General features: G+C 27.3%; 2 protein-coding genes across 5 annotated transcripts; both read right to left on the bottom strand.

Moving 5' to 3' along the window:
* Nucleotides 1–5,686: 5,686 nt before the first annotated feature.
* Nucleotides 5,687–13,087, bottom strand: LOC113549452. 4 transcript variants are annotated; one of them, XM_026950761.1, is made up of 18 exons: nt 12,942–13,087; nt 11,392–11,491; nt 11,187–11,326; nt 10,928–10,988; nt 10,740–10,870; nt 10,271–10,668; nt 9,457–9,755; nt 9,180–9,364; nt 8,822–9,108; nt 8,646–8,748; nt 8,466–8,556; nt 7,700–7,798; nt 7,220–7,416; nt 6,961–7,160; nt 6,604–6,871; nt 6,327–6,512; nt 5,954–6,167; nt 5,687–5,885 (listed from the first exon to the last, which is right to left on the bottom strand). In XM_026950761.1, exons 2-18 carry the CDS (start codon nt 11,453–11,455, stop codon nt 5,788–5,790), a joined length of 3,021 nt encoding a protein of 1,006 aa, XP_026806562.1. In that variant the 5' UTR covers nt 11,456–11,491; nt 12,942–13,087; the 3' UTR covers nt 5,687–5,787. The 4 variants fall into 4 exon arrangements, with proteins under 4 accessions (XP_026806562.1, XP_026806561.1, XP_026806563.1 ...); XM_026950760.1 differs by lacking the exon at nt 12,942–13,087 and adding an exon at nt 12,265–12,887; XM_026950762.1 differs by lacking the exon at nt 12,942–13,087 and adding an exon at nt 12,265–12,886 and having other exon boundaries at nt 10,740–10,867.
* A 1,485-nt stretch (nt 13,088–14,572) lies between these two features.
* On the bottom strand, nt 14,573–18,180 carry LOC113548405 (dynactin subunit 2). Its single transcript, XM_026949270.1, has 8 exons — nt 17,961–18,180; nt 17,487–17,561; nt 16,931–17,067; nt 16,752–16,860; nt 16,491–16,639; nt 15,806–16,019; nt 15,110–15,395; nt 14,573–14,977 (listed from the first exon to the last, which is right to left on the bottom strand). Exons 1-8 carry the CDS (start codon nt 17,997–17,999, stop codon nt 14,772–14,774), a joined length of 1,215 nt encoding a protein of 404 aa, XP_026805071.1. The 5' UTR covers nt 18,000–18,180; the 3' UTR covers nt 14,573–14,771.
* Between the last annotated feature and the right edge of the window lie 344 nt (nt 18,181–18,524).

Genomic DNA, 18,524 nt, shown 5'->3' on the forward strand with positions numbered 1-18,524 from the left:
AGATTATTACAATATTTTGTTGAACTACACAGCGGTGTAGCCAAATTGCCTATAGACTGCGCCGAATAAGCAGGACAAAACTGAAACAACTACTGAAGACAGTTTACTGAAACAGTATTTATATTTTTTTACTATAATCTACATATTTTAAATATACATTATATGTATGAAACAAATTTGAGGGTGTTCTTAGTTTTCCTTTTAAACTTCTATAGGTCGATGTAAAGTAGCACTCGTACGCAATTTGTTTTGACTTCAAAAATAGAATGTTTTTTATTTTTATATAGGAATTCTATTGGTTATACATGGATACAATTAGAATCAACTAAATGGTATAGACTAGTTTAACGGTGTGAAGTTAGATCACGTTTTAATAGATTAAAACTAACATGGCGCCTTTGCCGTTTGATTTTTGTTTTAATATAGAAACAATTAATGCTTAATTTATTGTTTGTTAATTTAATTTATTTCAAAGGGAAATGCCCTTATATGTTTGTAGTTTATAAACCTTAAAATTACTCGACTGATCTGACGAAAATTTTAGAGATGCTTCTTGTATCAGAATTCAAAATAGTAAATAAAGGTAAAATCTCATTTACAACTTTTTAAAATTATAACATTTTAAAAACCCAAGTAATTATTTTGATTTTTGTGTAGTTAGTTTTAAACGATCGATAGAAAAAATATTACGATATTGAAACCACGTATTACTGTATATAATATTATACTTATACGGGCTATACGGATAAACATACTAGTTGTAAATATTCTAAATAAGTCAACTTAATTTCTGTCGAAAATAAGTTTTTTATCATATTGACAATTTACAATATTATAACAAAGAAGTTATTATTTGTTATATATAAAAAAAAAATATGTTGCAACAATAAATAATAACGTGATAATAAAAATAAAAGAATGTACTAAGAAAGAAATAAAAACAATAGATATATTATTATTTTCTCTTTAATTTGTTACATTTTAAGTCTAAACTAATTAAAACTAATACATACATATTTCTTACACGTAATCTGTTAAATTTTAAGAATGTCATTTAATTAATTATTCAAATAGAATAAGTATTTATTAAAACTTTAAACAAACTTTTTCATTTATACTAGATTATGGAATTCACAACAAGTTCCTTAAAAAAAAGGTTTTTACTATTAATTATTGTCATTACAGTAGTAACATTGAATCCATTTTTTCATCGGTCCGAGTTGTATTCATAAAAATAAATACACATTCTATATGAGTATTAGTCATAGCCGTTATCGGTATATGTATACACCAAAAGTTCTACAAATTAATTTCAACTGTACTGTCTGTACCTATTAAATTTAAATTTTAAATACCTATAGCAAAATTGTTTCAAAATTCTTCATATTACCTTTATTTTCTTGATGGCTGTTGCATTTCTATAATATTTACAAAGCAATTTCACCACTATTTCATTAAATAGCTCAGATTTATTTATAGTGACATTTGAATTTATAGAGTGAATTACTTCTATAACGTTTATAAAATATGATCTTAAACAAAATTGTTTTTAACATTTTTAAAAGTTAGTTTATTAGTTTTTCGAAATTTTTCTATATTACTGGGTTAGGCTATTCATGTATATATTCTAAACAAGTATTATAATATGTATTCCTATAGTTTTGTTGTTATTAAAATTATTTAGTAATCTTTACTATTTTCTTTGGTCGTTAGAACATTTTCAGTTAGCCGGCCTTAAATTGTAGAAATTAATGAGTCTACTACATACTTTACTTCAATGACACATATTTGTTTTGCTCCTATTTTTTTTTTTTATATAACTGAATAAAATAGTTTACTTAGAATGCAAAAAAAAATGAAATATTAACAAAAATAAAAAAAGGTTTTGAAATCAGGGACGTACGCAGAAAAACGTTTTGGGGGGGGGGGGTGTTTTTAAAAACCAGTTATTGAAAAATAGAACTTTTTTTTAATAAATATACAAAAAAAAATTTATGAAAATTAAGTATACTTAAAATACTTTTTTTAAATCCAAACATTGATATAAACAAATTAACATTGACATTTAATAAGTAAATAACCGTGCAAAAACCCAATTTTAAACATTTTTTTAAATAACAGGTATAGTCCAGTAATATAAATAAAATGACTTTAATGCTTTTTTTACTAAAATTATTTTGACTCTAGATATAATTAATAAAAGGATGTTAGAACAAATTAAAGGACGATAATAATTTTTTGATTATTTTCCAGGACACAGGACGTCTAAGCGCCCAAGTAAATCGGAAGAGTGGGTATATGGACTAAATTATTTGAACTGCCCATTTTAATTGCATTTTGCTTCACTGACGCCGTCTGAGCCGACTGGGGGGCCGACAGGATATTAAGCCGACACGTAATTATTTTTTTACCTAAATAACAATATTCTTATTTATTCTATGTACATTTTATTAGAATTAAAACATTAAACAAATATATTATTATTGTAGGTAAAACAAGTAGGCACCTACTAAAATTACTCAAACAATATTTTTGTATTTAATAAAATTTATCATTATTTTTTATAATAATGTAATCGTCTGTTTTGTGTTTATTATCTAATACTAAAAAACAATAATGTTTCGAGTTTTGTATTGTAATATTCTATGGGGGCCCTAAATATCTAATTAAATTTATCATTTTTACGTTTCTAACGAGTATTAATAAGCTGCTATATTATTTCGGACGTTATAATACTGAAAGTATATTATAATATGTAGGTTGTAGGTATATCCAATATGTATTATGTACGGTTGTATGTAAACTGCGACAAATAAAAAATTAATATTATACAATCTGCGACAAAACCGTTAAGATAGGTACAATATACAAACTGCGACAATTTGCTTTAACTTTATATATAATATATAGAGATAGATACTCATACTATGTTCATACTGATACGATAACATATAGGTAGTATATATAGTATATATACGTATGTGTAATTATGTACATTTATAATTTAATTAATACGTTATGTTGGAGACAAATTTGTAAGGAAAATCCAAATTTATTTTCAAGTCGTAACGCAATTTACTAAATCTTGGTTCCTTCACAAGTACTAGTTAGGTTAGTACGTGCTGTGTCGTGTAATATTGTATTTAAAACGGAACTTACAAAAATATTTAGCCAAAACGGCAAACAATTATTGGTACTACACTGCTAAACAATTTTAAATTTAAATTTAAATATGATTCCAAAATAAGCGGTTATTCATCATGAATTTGCTTAAAGAAAACATGCAGAGCCAAATTGGTCTTAAACAACGATAATATTACTCTATATACAAGAAAAATTATTTTCGGTACATAATCTATAGCTATACCATAACATATATATCTAATTAAATGATTAAAGTATATGTGTTATCGTATCGGTTATTATGTAGATAGTATCTACGAGTATATATATATATAAATAAAAAAATTGTAACAGTTTGTATAATGTATATCTTATCGGGTTTGTCGCAGATTGTACTATAATGTTAATTTTTTTTTTGCGCAGTTTACATATCGACTTTTAAAAAAGGTGTAATTTAGTCGTAGTTTACCATCTCCCTTATGTACCCGTTATCACAATAATAATAGACAGTGTCCGCAGTGTCGGATCTTCAGTTGTTGGGTTTTCAGCACGATTAAAGATAGTTTTCTTTAATCGTGATTTTCAGTCATTGGTTTACCGTTTCTATCATCAATAATTTATCGTTGAATTCAAATTGAACATAATATCCATTTTTGTTACCGAACGACCTCAGCCAGAAATTCGAATTTTCCGATTTTAACTACAAATAGACACGAGACAGAAATGTTAAGATTAGGATTTTTTGCCAATTAAATAAAAATATAATATCTACTTATGCATTAAAAGAATTATAGTTAAAATATTTGAATTTTCCTCTTGGATTGTGGTACAGACAATTTAAAAATTGTTTAATTAAATTACCATAATTGATGGGGGATTAGTTCAAATACGGACTTACGCTTATGGCATTTGTGAATGTTCCATTATATCATAAATTATAGTACCAAAATATATACTATATAGTATAATATTAACCGTAGAAAATAAGTTAATGAGAAAAATGATTAAGACAATGAAAATTAGAAAAAAAAATAATTAGTTGAACCCTCAGATGCACAAATGCAGACACTCAGAACAAAAGCCCAGTTTCTTAAAGTTTCCTTTCAATTAAATACGGCACTGCGTATGCCCTAGGATATTTTATGATAATAATTTTTACATTAATTTGCAAACGTATTTTTTTAATTGAAGATTAATCTCTGCTTTCAAATTTATGATAATAACATAAATAACTGTCATTATTTCGTGCTTAAGTGAGCAATGCGAGACAACTATGTACAACACATAGTACATACCCGAGTATTTTACATGATCACTATTATTTATAAGTGGTGACTGGATTTTAATTATATGATCACCAAAAACCGTAATACACTTATACACACTCAATATTTTACGATACATCAAACAAATTAACACAAAATTCAAATAATTGTCTTTGTTCTCTTGCGCCTTCATAATTTTAATCTTAAATTATGTGTAGTGGCATCCATAACTCGAGAAAGACCAATGTATTATAAGACTACAGTCTGTGATATCATAAATTAAATGTATATTTCAATCTATGGCAATATGTTGTATAAAATTGGTTTCTTTCTTTTTTATTATTTATCGTGAGTTCCTATTGTATAATTAGGTAAGTTAATTGTTCATTTAGTTTTCTTTTTGAGTACTTTACATTTACTCATTAAAGTCATAGGTCTGTGTCTGTGTGTGTGAGTGTGTAATGTATTTAGATATTAAGTAATGTGTGACCATAACCAGAGAAGTAATGTTAATGATAAGGTAGTGCTCAAACCAAAATTAAAAAATGAAGTCTTAAAAGTCTTGTGTAATAGTTATGTATGCAAGAGTATTAATTAATCATGTACCTATTATGTATTCAGACGTGTATTATAATGTTAACAAAATATATTTGAATGTTTATAGATAAAAAAAAAATTCAAGTATAATATTTCTTTATTTCCAAATATGTACATGTATAAAAGAGAACTTAGTTCAGATTTTATTTTAAAGTATTTAGTATAAAATTAAAATAAATATATTTTATCCATAAAACCTAATCTATATATACATGACAATTTTACATAACTGATTCCATTTGTTAAAATTAATGTACTTTAAAATAATAATGGTTTTGATTTTCAAGTAACAACCAAAACCATACTTATTTACATAAAATCTACAAGTGTTTATTTTTTTTATTTAAACAAGTGATTAAATAAAAAAAACTAATTCACTAAACATATTTCCAAAATAATTAAATAAAAAATTACATTTTCATTTCTTGTTAAAATAGTTTTAATGACGATAAGTTAAGAACTGAACCAATAAAAGTTAAGAAATGAAAAAAATATATTACAATTAACCTTAATTTTGTAAATATACATTTTTTATATCCCATTGAAATAATATAAACTTATCATTAGGGGTAAAATATATATCTAGATCATTTATCGTATTGTTTACAATAACAAAACGTTTTTTAGCTTTTTTCAATTTGAATCAGTCATACATAAGATTTTAAAAACCTTAAAATATAATGTCATACTATTAATACAAATAAAATATAACAATGTATATTAATAATTGAGTTATTCAACATTGTTAAAATATCTAAAAAAAAAAATTGGTATTGAAGTCAATAGTATTCTATAGTGTATACTATTTATCCATTTCCAAAGCAGCAAACTGTTCTTCGTCCATTTCAGTTACCATTAAATTTCCATCAGGTAATTGCAATACAACTCTTCGTGGACCACCTATTTAAAAACAAAATTGTTTGTTAGTTAAATAAATTAATTTCTAAACTCTAAAGAATAAAACATGCCTCCAGGAGTTGGCTCTCCAGCATCAACAATTTGTGCCACTAATTGATCTGATTCTTCTTGTATAACTTGAGGTTCTTGTGTGAAGTTTTCATTTGTTTGTATAACAACTTGACCTCCTTGTTCTGTTGCTGATACAGGTACATATTGACCAGTTTCATTATCTTTCATATACATATTTCCCGCATCATCAGTCACCAAATTTCCTAAGTCAAGCTAAAACAAATATTTGTTGATTTAATAATTATAGCATAAAGCATAAAAGTATGAACATTTTTTAAATATAATTATAAATTAATATAATAGATCAGTAACATTGTTTCTAAGATTAAAACTAAATTATGTGGGATTTTTATTTTATGTATTTATATATACCTGATGAGGCATTAGTTGACCAACGGTATTGCCGAAATCATCTAATGCTAACATCCCTTCTTGATTTTGGTTGGTTTGCATCATACTATTACTATCTTCAGTAAGGTATACACACTGTTGCCCATCTCCTTCATTTCCAGCTAATAACACTGTACCTCCACTAGCAGCTAACTGGGCAGCAGATACCTAATAATATTTTACATTTTAGAAAATCATGCTTAATGATATTTGAATAAAATTGAATTGAATTAAATCATTTTAAATTTAATATTTATACCTGATAGAGCATGCCATCATCTCCTGTTATAGTAATCATACTCTCAGTATCATCAGCAGACAATATTAATCGACCAGATTCATCTGTCAGTATAGCCTGTTGTCCTGGGAAAGGTTGAGTAATTTGTTGTTCATGATGATGTTGTTGCTGTTGTTGTTGTTGTTGTTGTTGTTGATGTTGCTGTTGTTTCTGTTGTATTTTTCGAGCTGGAACGTTGAGAGAACTATGGGATTTAGTAATTCCAGAGCTCACATGTAGCGATTTATTACTAAAAAGAAAATGTATTTTTAATATTCAGTTATACCTACCAATTTATCTAACAGACAATAGTTATCAATATAATCTATAAAAGCACACCTGTTATTATTGGGTCTAGAATTAGTTTTTTTCATACGTAAGCCAGAGTTTGAAGCAGCTGGAATGTCTTTATAGTTAACAAAACTTTGTCTAGCTTGATGATGTTGCATCTGAGGTGTACGATTAATGTTTACTTTTTCAGGTTCACCAATAGACATCATAGGATTTTGATTTCCTAAATGTCCAGTTCCAGGTTCCAACTAAAAAAAATTATAAACAAATTAATTTATTCTTTAATTACATTAAAACAAATGCATACTTTAATTATCGTTGGTAACGAAGAATTATCATGTTGTCTACCCATCAAAGATGATTCATCAATAGTTATCATTGTTTTAGGACTTGATGGTGGAGTAGGCTCTGGCGTTTTTTCGCCTTCAGCTTTCATTAACCTTTTTCCAGTTGTAGGACAAAGTGTTAATGGTCTATTTGGACTATTAGGTGGAATTGAAACGTCTGAAATAATTAATAAAATATATATTTTGACTGTCAGTGTCATGACAAACTTTTGATGACAAACGTCATGATTATGCTTTACATAAAAGCCTATTTTATACTGCGGCTTATAACCGCTGCTGTCGTGACCATAATGTTGCGTTTTCTAAAACTATTATTTACTAAAAATAAAGTAAGAATAATAATAATAACTATAATTTCTGAATCAAGATGTAAGTCATCAAAAATCTGTCAAAATGATAATGAAAAATTTGTTTCAAAAGAAAATCTAAATATTAAGAACCTTCTGATGGGAAATGGTCCGACAGGCCGCCGTCATCAGTGTCGGATGCCGTGTCTTCCCAAAATTCTAACTGCTCTAGGGCGTTATAAGCGTAAGCACCTGGAAAATATTGGCCATGAACAGCAGCGATTAATTTCGCACACTTATAATTTGAGATACCCACTATTTAAAATAGCTTTTGTTTTTATAACATATGAATTATATTGTTATCTAAAATAAATTAATATTATTTAATATTTATAATTTTCAATAATAATTAACAATATAAATTGTATCTTATTAAAAATTTAAATATTAAAAAACATATAATTCAATTAATTTGGTGTAATCAAATATAAATAAATAAATATAATACAGACAATATTTAAATTATGGCCATAGGTAAATGCATTATATGAATGAATTTAAGGATAAAATAAATTGTATCTGTATTTTTGACAGATCTGAGACCTTATTCACAATCTTTATGGAATTATTTTAAAAAACACCATCAACTTTTAAGAACAATTATAAAGAAACACATGGTTAGATACAATAATTATCAGTAGCCATGAAATTAAATAATATAATTAGTTATTAAAATCCAAAAATAAAAATTAGTAATTCAAAAATTATAGTATAACATATAAAATATTCAATACACAACAAATAAAAACAAAAGCAGTTAATTTTTTTTTTTTATCAGATAACTAAAACAGTAATTATAAATAATGGCAGTATTATTTAAAGGAAAATAATTATGTCTTTTACTAAAAACAATAAGTACCTTGTTGGACTACTCTGTTATTAAGAGTACGCCTAGGAACAAATGTCATATTACTATGATGAGGTTTCATTCCTGGAGAACCTTGATGTTTCTAGAAAAAATAAATAAGCATAAATATTTAATTCATATATATAAATATATAACATAATCAAGTAAAATGATAATTTCCATTTCAAATACCTGAAGCAATGATTTTTCAAACTCTGGATTAGCAGCAGCAACTTTGTGTAAAAATGGTCTAGGCTTTACAGCAGCTTGAATTTTTGTGGTTGGAACAAATGGTCTAAGTAATGCACAATATAATTTTAATTTTTGATGATAAATGACAATAATAAAAATATTTAACTATGACATACTTCTTAGCATAGGATTTCATTAAAGGAGATGACTGGTTTACAGCCTCTCTAGCTTTGGTTAGGTCAAGAGTTTTTTTTGGTGGTTGCAGAACTTGAGCTCCATCAATATATACCACTTTGCCTTTTTTTGGATCATCCCTATTCTTCATCATTAACATCATACTTTGAGTCTTATCACTTACATTTAATCTAGTAAATCCTTCATTGTTAGAATATATATATATGCCTGATTGTGGAACTTGATTAGTTTCTAATTTCACAAAACCCTTTGATGATGCTAAAGTTACCTAAAAAATAATAAAATAATATATTTAAAACAATTGAAAATAAAACTTAAAATATTAAATAAATACATTACTTGAGTTAAATGTGGTGAAATTTGCAAGAAACCTAAATCAGAATTTCTATGATAATTGTTAAAATGAGCTAAATGTGTTTTAATTTTTTTAATCCGTTCTTCTCGTTTTAACACAGGAAATACTGATGTTCTTGTGATACTTCTTGAAACATTAAACTTTATGCGTTCCTCCATTGTTAGTTGACCTTAAATTTTGTTAAAATAAGTATGTTATTTTTTAATAAGTAACAAATATTATACAGTTCACTTATAGTAAATATTAATGCATTTAACTAACTTCTAATAGTAATCTTCCCACTATTTGGGTTAGGATCTTCATTTTCACTAACTGATGCATTAGATTTATGCAATGATGGATCATCCCAATCTTCATCCTCTGAATCGGGATGAAAATATTTTTTTTTTAACACAGGAGTGTCTTCGTCTTCTTCATCTTCTTCTAACATAATGTAATCACGTTTTAGAATGTTTGGTTGAGAAGGTTTACTTTCAATAACTTCTTCATTGGCTTTCATTGTACCACACCAATATTTAACTTGATCCAATGCTTTTTGTTTACTGCTACGAACTGGTCTCCTATAACAAGATTATCAAATTTAATTTAGTAAAATATAGTGAAAGAAAAGCCAAATCATCATTATTCAAAATTTAGAAACTAGTTTTTTTATACAATATATATATATAATTCTTATTGAATCAAAAAATGTATGAATAATAATTTAGTTCCAAAATTTTTTAGAGTGAAACAATTACATTTTGAATATTTATATCAGCGGTTACAAAAACATTCTGTTGAGCATTTGCATGGCTTCAGCATGCTAACCAAATGATCAAATTTACAATAAAAAAGAATATTAATTCCAATAATTTTAACGATTAATACAATTTAGATTATAATTATTTTAAGTGTTTGTTAAACATTTTTATTAACTTATATATCTATTAATTCCACAATTACTATACAAATGTTGAGTTGCGTAAAATATTAATCAATTTAATGGTTCACTTTATTAATGCAAAATCATAGGCCACTAAATCATATTTAAGAGACTATTAGCTCATAATAGATTAATTAATCTTATTAATCTTACCCAGCTATTCCAATTTGTTCAACTTGTACTTGTGGAGATACTTTAGGTTTAATAACCCCCATATTTTGGATCTGCTCAATCTTTCGTGGACGTCCAGGTCCTGCCCTTTTTCCTGGGGTAGAAACAGTACCATTTTTTACTAATGTATCTTCATATTGCTTTATAAGGTGGGTACAAGCAGACATATTATCTGCCGGCTCCCAAGTATTCTGCTCAGGGGGATAACCTTCCCATTTTAGTAAATATTCAAATTGTCTTTTTTTCTGATTAAAACGGCGTGCAACAACTCTTTCAACTACAAACTCTTGGCCTGAAGGAAATTCTCCACTAGGTTTCATACCCAGTGAAGGCTGTTCATCTATATTGCCATTTGATGCACTTGGATCAAGTTTAATAACCTAACATAAAACAAAATTATTTAAATACTTAGTAAATAAAATATAATTAATACCAAAAAATGTAAGCTAACCTTATTAGGAATAGTTTTAGCTAACTCATCATAAGTATTAATAGTTTTGCCAGCTTGTATCCAACAGTTTTTTACGCTTTCAGGTAGAACACACCACATTTGATACACTTTCCATGCTTCTTGATTTTCTGCTATAAAATAATCAAAAAGCAATAAAAATTATACTATTATACAATGAATGTATGTACCTATTTGTTTTGTTTGAGAATTTTTCCATAATAAAAATCCAAGAATCTGCGGTTTGTTATCCTATAATAAAATATTTAAATTAAAATAAAATAATAAAATTAAAAACAAAACTGTACACACAATAGATAATTGTATTCAAAAACTTTAATTTTCATGAAATTAATACAATACAATAGTTTTAAATTCATACGAAATACATAGGAAGTTAATGGTGCGACACGTAAAAATTAATAATTTTATTTAAATAAAAATAAGTACCGAGGTATTTTGGTCTCGAAATGCAGATATTTTTTTACATCCTCCAAGTTTATGATCTTGAAATTCTTCTACAAAATGAAATCCTATATGGCAGAGACCACATACCAACACGTCTACATTGGTAAGCTCTTGCTTAACAGCTATCAATCAACAAAAATTAAATTAATACAAACTAAATATTGATATAATGAAAAAAAAATATTACCACTTCCATCAGTTTCCACTTCATCAACTTTTGTAGCTAGTGCTTCATCTACTTCTGTACTCATTATTGCTAGATGTAATTTCACATAGAAACCGAAATGCTAAACAATTTAAAAGAATATGACATTAAAAAATGAGTACATTATATTTTAAATATAGCAACTATTTGGTATTAATAAGTTACTTTTATTTATTCATTTTAAAAGGTAAAAATAAGTTAATTTTTTTTTATACTACTTTCAAGATTAAAAACACGATTAAATAAAAAATTATTTATTAATATATATATATATTTCTAAATATTAGGATTTTAACTTCCTATAATATACCTAGTATCTATTTAAAGTTAGTTATTCATGAATACATATACTATAGGTAAACTATTGTAAGAACTATAGCAGTGTTATACTCAGTGTTTGTATATTACATAGCATAGAAATTACTTAAAATTTAAGAACCACCTAACATCAACAAAATACAATATTAGAACTTTTTACTATACTAAATTTCAGAAAAAATCACATAAAGTACATAGATACAAAATTTAAAATTTATGAAAGATAAAGATTAATATAAATAGGTGAACTATAAATTAATTTCTCCAAGTCAAATTTCATTGTAGAATGACTTCCATTATTTATCAAACAAAGCATCATAAAATAGAGTAGCACATAATAGAAAGAACTAGTATTTTTCTTGGATGAAAGTCATATGATAGTATTAATAAACAAACTAGAATATCTTTAAATCTACATCACAAGAATTTTCAGCTAGATTCGTGATTAAGAGTATTTATTGGGGAGATTGCAAGAACATCAACAACAGATGGAAAACAATACGGGCAGACGATCGGTTGCCGTTATATATTAATTACCTGTTAGAAACTAGTTTTTAGTTTTGGCGTTTCCAAAGCGGCGGCGGTGGATGGCAGAGCGGACTTTAATGCGTACGGAAAAATGGCGCCATATTTTTACAACAGCTCTCGAGACCGGCGGCAGTTGATAGGTGAAGTGTAAAACTACGACGGCCAGTAGCAGTAACCGCACACAAGTTTTGAAATTCGCGCAAAAACACTGTTATCAAGAAAAAGCTCGGAAGCTCGGGGGGAGAAAAAAAATCAACAAGAACGTTGACGACGACAAGGTACCAACAAATTTTATAACCTAAATTTAATCGGAAATCGAAGAAATCCGAATAGAGAACGGGCCCGCGGATGAAAGAGAAAAGCGCGCACTCACGGCAAACGAGCACACACGCACGCACGGACCTACGCAACACGCACACACACACTCACAGTATCGCGTCCTTTTTTTTTTTTTTTATATACACGTTATTATTTACTTGAAAAATTTTCCCGGCCACTAAATAGCCGCCGCCGCCGCCGCCGATTGACCAACTATCGTAAAACGGTACGCTCTGTGTTTAAGTTGGTGCCTACTTGTTCGCGGCGGGTAGCGCCCAAGAGGGATGATAAAATATTCCTAGAGATCAGCGTGAATAAAAAATTGTCGACCGGTGGCGCGAGCGTGCCGACCGATTTTTAGTACTTACTTAACTTGTGCGGGATGCAATTTTCACAGATAAAAATTTATTCAAAATTCGTGTTGATACGAAACCGACGTCAAAATGGAGGACGAGGCGGTTGCGGTCGTTGTACATAGGTAGCGCCCGCGAGCGGAATGTTGTTCGCGCCGTCCGACAAGCCCCCATTGGACGGTTGCAGTCACGTGACCGCTGCATCGATTCCTGGCCGTCGCCGTTTCGTAACGGACCCGCCGCCGCACACGCACGCACACGCTAACGCAAACGTACCAAATATCATGTCGGCGGCATACACGCTGTCGCGCACCAACGCTCACGCACGCACATACACACACACACACAATGCACATGCGTTACTCCTCCCGCGACGCTTACCGCCCGCCGTTTTCCTTCGCCTTTGTCAATTATTGTCGTCGAGGTCCGCGTTTTATATTTTTTTGCGCTCGACGTGGTGTTTGTGCAGTGCACTAATGCTTGTACCCACATGCTTACTACCATTACCACAAATTCTAGTACAACTGCTGTAACAATAATCATTATTCATTACTTCATTAGTAATTACTGATTACCATTTGGCATTTACCATTATGGTATTATTATCGTTAGTCTGTCCCATTTAAAAAAAAAAAGTTATCACAATAATGAAAAACAAATCGAAGCAGACATTTATGCTTTGTAATATTTTATTATCGTTTACACTTTGCCCAAGTATGCACCACAATCGTCTACGCTCTCACGCATCATAAAAAAATACATATAGTGATATATTGTTGCTCACGAGTATTTATATTATTAATTACTTATGCGTGCAAACCTATGATGGTGTTTTTATTTTACGTGTTGTATTTCTCGTACTGTCGGACTTGATCGTTTTTACGAAATTCACGACCTTTTAAACCGTCCACGAACGCATTTATAATTATACATGACCCGCGTTGGTAGTAGGTACATTTAGTTCAGAACGTGGTAGGGATCTCTTTTTCGATGTTATAAATATTATTAATACATGATGTTACTACTTGTTGATTTCTATTATATGTAAAATACTTACAATTACCATTCCTACCCTCATGGATGCCATGAATTGTGATAATTACAACTGTGGAAAACTCGTATAATAATAAATGTGCAAGATAATTTTGTGCGTTGATAATTTATGAAAAATTTATTCATTATGCAAATTACTAGTTAAGAGTTAATTCTAAATTAATATGCACTTAATGCAATTAATGAACTTAAATTATATATATTTTTATGTCGAATAATCAGTAATTTTTTTAGGACCTGGCTATTTATATATACAAATTCACTCTCAGTATATATACTTATTAACATATAAAAAAATGCATTTAAATTGATTCATTGAGACTATAGTCTTATCTGCCTACTCTTAGTACTCTCAATACATTTTTTATTTCATGCTTAAACAACTGATCTTCACATTACAATTACACATTTTAATAACTAATAATTAAATATGAAATAAATACTGCATCTGATATTATGATGGTTATATGATATAAAAAAAAAATACATTATTTTTAAACAATTAATTAATTAGAAAAAACCCTATTTATACATTAAAAAAATATTATATTATATTAAATTATTAATATAAAAAACATCTATGAAATGAATGAATTATTTTAGGCATTGTAGCATTAAGAATGATTTTATAGTCTATTATTAAGCAAGTTAACAATTTTAAAAAGCATACAAATTTGTACATGTTAAATAATTATATTTTTAAAAATAAAATGTTTATTATATTAAATTATAAAATGTATATTCTGATGTACACTTTATTTAGAAAATATTTAACTAAATTTAGTTTTAAGTTCAAGCTTCAGATTCAGATTGCTTTAATTTTTCTGCAACAGCTTCAACTCGTGTGCATAAAGATTTCAAATTAGAATTCATTTTAACCATATTTTGATTAATGTGAGATTCTATAGTTTTAAGAAACTCTTCATTTTTTTCGATATTTTGAGCATTTTCTGTTTGCTGAGCACTCAGGTTGCTAATTGTCATCACTAATTTTCCAACTGAAATAGAACATGATGTTATAAATAAATATGTTAAAAATATTGGGTAGTTAAATTAATATCACATATGAATATTTGTAATTAAATAATTTCACTGCATTTTAAACATATGCAACTATGTAGTATAATCACCTTTTTGGTGTAATGATTCTAATGCTACCATTCTTTGTAAGACTTCTGGTAATAAATGTGACTCTTGAGTTGCTTTTAAAATTATCTCATAAAGTTCATTTATTTTTTTATCTTTTTCAGGATCTTGAGAATCTAATTTTGCTGCTGTTTGTTCAAGTTTGGGTAGTAAATTAGAGACTCTAGTATCTACTGCATCTAATTGAGTTGAATTAAGAACAGATAGCTGTCCTAATAATAGTCGAACAGCTTCAATCAAACCACCACTCTCACAAACACCTAAACGTTTCTGAAAACATTTTAAATAAGAATTAGAAATCATTAATAGAAAATGCTTGATAATTTATAGAATTAATTTTTATTTGTAATCTACCATTTTCAATCATAAATTTAATTATTTATTGTCAGCTTCAAACAATATACAATTGATATATAATTAAAACTTAGTAGTGGTACTCAGTAATTGATTTGAGTATATTTAATCAAAATATATTAATATTTGAGACATTTTAAGGGGAAAATGTAATTGAAAAAAAAAACAATTGATTTAAATAAAGATTGTAACAAAAACATTATAATTAAGTCACATGATTTCTTTAAGTCTAGTTCATAAAAGAAAAATAATATACATTAAATTATAAATATGTTTAATGAGAACTGCTCCTTAATTATTTAAATCAAAATAAACAATATTCTTACCAGTGTTAAAGCACCAGTTCCAATTGTCGCTTCCAATTTACGCAAACGTTCTTCCAATCGAGAAATTTGAGAAACTTGATCAAGTTGTGCCTTATTAGGTCTTATTAGTGCTTGAAAATTTAATGCCTCAGAAACACTTTCTGTAGTTGCTTGTGGTTTATTACTACTTCCTGGCCGCTTATTTAGCAATTCAGTAATAGTTTCTACATACTTTCTAAAAGACATATTTGAACATAATTATTAATTAGTAATAATAATCAAAATAAAAAATATTTATGGTTAATATTAAAATTATTTTTAAACAATAAAAAATATATTCTGTTTTATTGAAATGTTTAAGGTGAAAAAATCTTATAATTTAAATTACTTTTCTAGTGATTTTTAACCATATATTACTTAAGAAAAAAAATATTAAAAACTAATTTGTAATACAGTTTGTAACTACAGTGTAGTATCAATTATCTGAACTACAAATTCTTAAAAAAATTAATATATTTGTATTTTATATTTTAAAATCATTATATTACATATTTTTAACATTACATATTCATTTACTTTATCATATTATACATACAGTACATGAGTTTTATTTTTTATAAACTTTTAATTCATGTTCATTATTTGATTATCCATACCACTCTAGGTTCCCAATTAGACACTTTGTTGTATTTTAAATCATACTTACTGTAAATTATCAATATCAGATGTTCCTAATTGTCCTAATTGTTGTCCAAAAGACTTTTCTATATTTAATGTTGACAATTTCAGCATTACATCTTGTACTTGAGGCCCAATGTTAGTACATGATTGCTCATCAAGATCATTTTTATTTTCCTAAATAAATAAAAAAATGTATTTAATCTTATTAGTTATCACTGGGTCTACAAATAGTATATAATTAAATTAGATATTATATAATTCAAAATAATATACAATTAAAATTAACCTGCAAAGAACTTATTTCTTGAACCAATTCTTCAGTTTCCAATTTCAATCTATAATATTTTTGTAATGGAGTTTCTTTTTCTCCTTGTGCAGCTAATTCCCAAAGTTGGCTTTAAATATAAATATTTTTAAATAATACTGTTAAATTAAATTAGGTTAATTAAACTACTAAATACTTACTTTGAATTATATCCAGTTTTTAGAGATCTGCCCAATTTATCAGAAAAGTCTATATTGTCTGAGTTGACAACTTTATCTTTAAAGTGTTTATAAGCTTCGGTTGGAACCAATTTGATACGTTCAATATCTTCGTTGTCCTTTATTGAATATTAAAGTTATTTTAATTAACACGTTGGAATATTGGTCTTAAGATTTGAATGCATTTGTATATTATTTTTGGCTGATTACACTATATGGTTTATTGGGTATTTTTTGACATATTTTTTAAGTTTCCTTTCATATAATACAAATTTAATATTTTTATTCACAAACATAGTTAAAAGTTCAATATTTTTTGACACCTATAATATTAAGTAATTCTGCTTTTATATTTGGAAGTTTCAAAAGGGTTTTTTTTTCAAGAACAATACTTTTTAATAGTATCAAATAAATAATTAAAAGAATATTATGTATATCATCAACAATTTACAATACCAAAAAAATTTTACAAAAGTTCTTGCCTTCCCATAAGCCATACACATTCCTACAAATAACAGAATAATGTATTAAATCTTACCTCTTCTGCATAATCAAGTTGTTGGTCATCTTCTGGCATTTCAAAAGTCTCATAGACATCAGGTTGGTCGTAAGCCTTGAAATAAATAAATTATTAATTGTCTTACCTTGATATTTAAATAGTAAAATTAGCTTAGGAAATAGACAATTTTTTATCATAAATTGTACTTAAATTGTAAACTGAGTTGTTCCAAAATGAGACTTGATATATTTTAAGTTTAATGTATATTAGAATCACTCTAATTCTATGTTAAGTATTCGAGATGTAGCAAGTATTAATTATCATTTACTAGACATATTTTGTTATACACTTTAACATAGAACATAGATATCATATAGTTTTAAAAATCTAATTTTTAATAAAATATGTGTACATTTTTTTTTCTTAGTAAATAGACTATTAAGTAGTATACATTTCGCGATTATTATAATATTTTGAACTGTGGGTACATGAAAACTAAAAACCTATACTTACAATTCCACTTAAATGAGCGTATTTTGAATCAACTGCCATCTTAATAATGAATATTATTTAATAGTGACTATTTACACGTAGGTACTATGTGAAACTAAAATATGTGATTCGTGATTGACAGATATTAGATACTAAATAAATAGCTAGTGTGCCCATATACTCAAATATCCAATAGACAAGACTTACAAGGTATCATAGATATTATAGATAATGAAATTGGTGTTTTCATTATCTATATCTCTGTATCAGTGGTATCAATATTCAATATCAACACACTTTTGGTGGACACTTAAAAAAGCGCGCGGGCGCAATCTATCTGGTACAGTTTGCCTTCAATATATTAAAATATATTTTTTATTTATACTTGAATATTTCAAATGTTTGTCAGTTTGCCTACTTTGCCGCTGCTCATAGTCTAATGCCAGTGAACTGAACTATACCTCTTACATCTTACCTATATTCTATGATACTGCAGAGTATTGAGTAACGTAATGTCAAACGACTCAAACGTGAAGGTATAAAATATAAATAGTATTTATTGTATAATAAACATGTATGTATATA

This window comes from Rhopalosiphum maidis, chromosome 4 (genome assembly GCF_003676215.2).
Source record: "Rhopalosiphum maidis isolate BTI-1 chromosome 4, ASM367621v3, whole genome shotgun sequence".
Taxonomy (NCBI): domain Eukaryota; kingdom Metazoa; phylum Arthropoda; class Insecta; order Hemiptera; family Aphididae; genus Rhopalosiphum; species Rhopalosiphum maidis.

What these genes read in the sequence shown, in the direction of transcription:
- LOC113549452 (XM_026950761.1), bottom strand. Translation starts at nt 11,455, where the DNA reads ATGAGTACAGAAGTAGATGAAGCACTAGCTACAAAAGTTGATGAAGTG. An exon ending in TTCGAGACCAAAATACCTCG is followed by an intron (nt 10,989 to 11,186) that starts GTACTTATTTTT and finishes ATTTTATTATAG; the next exon opens with GATAACAAACCGCAGATTCT. An exon ending in ATGAAATCCTATGCTAAGAA is followed by an intron (nt 8,749 to 8,821) that starts GTATGTCATAGT and finishes TGCATTACTTAG; the next exon opens with ACCATTTGTTCCAACCACAA.
- LOC113548405 (XM_026949270.1), bottom strand. Translation starts at nt 17,999, where the DNA reads ATGGCAGTTGATTCAAAATACGCTCATTTAAGTGGAATT. An exon ending in ACGCTCATTTAAGTGGAATT is followed by an intron (nt 17,562 to 17,960) that starts GTAAGTATAGGT and finishes ATTTATTTCAAG; the next exon opens with GCTTACGACCAACCTGATGT. An exon ending in AAAACTGGATATAATTCAAA is followed by an intron (nt 16,861 to 16,930) that starts GTAAGTATTTAG and finishes TTATATTTAAAG; the next exon opens with CCAACTTTGGGAATTAGCTG.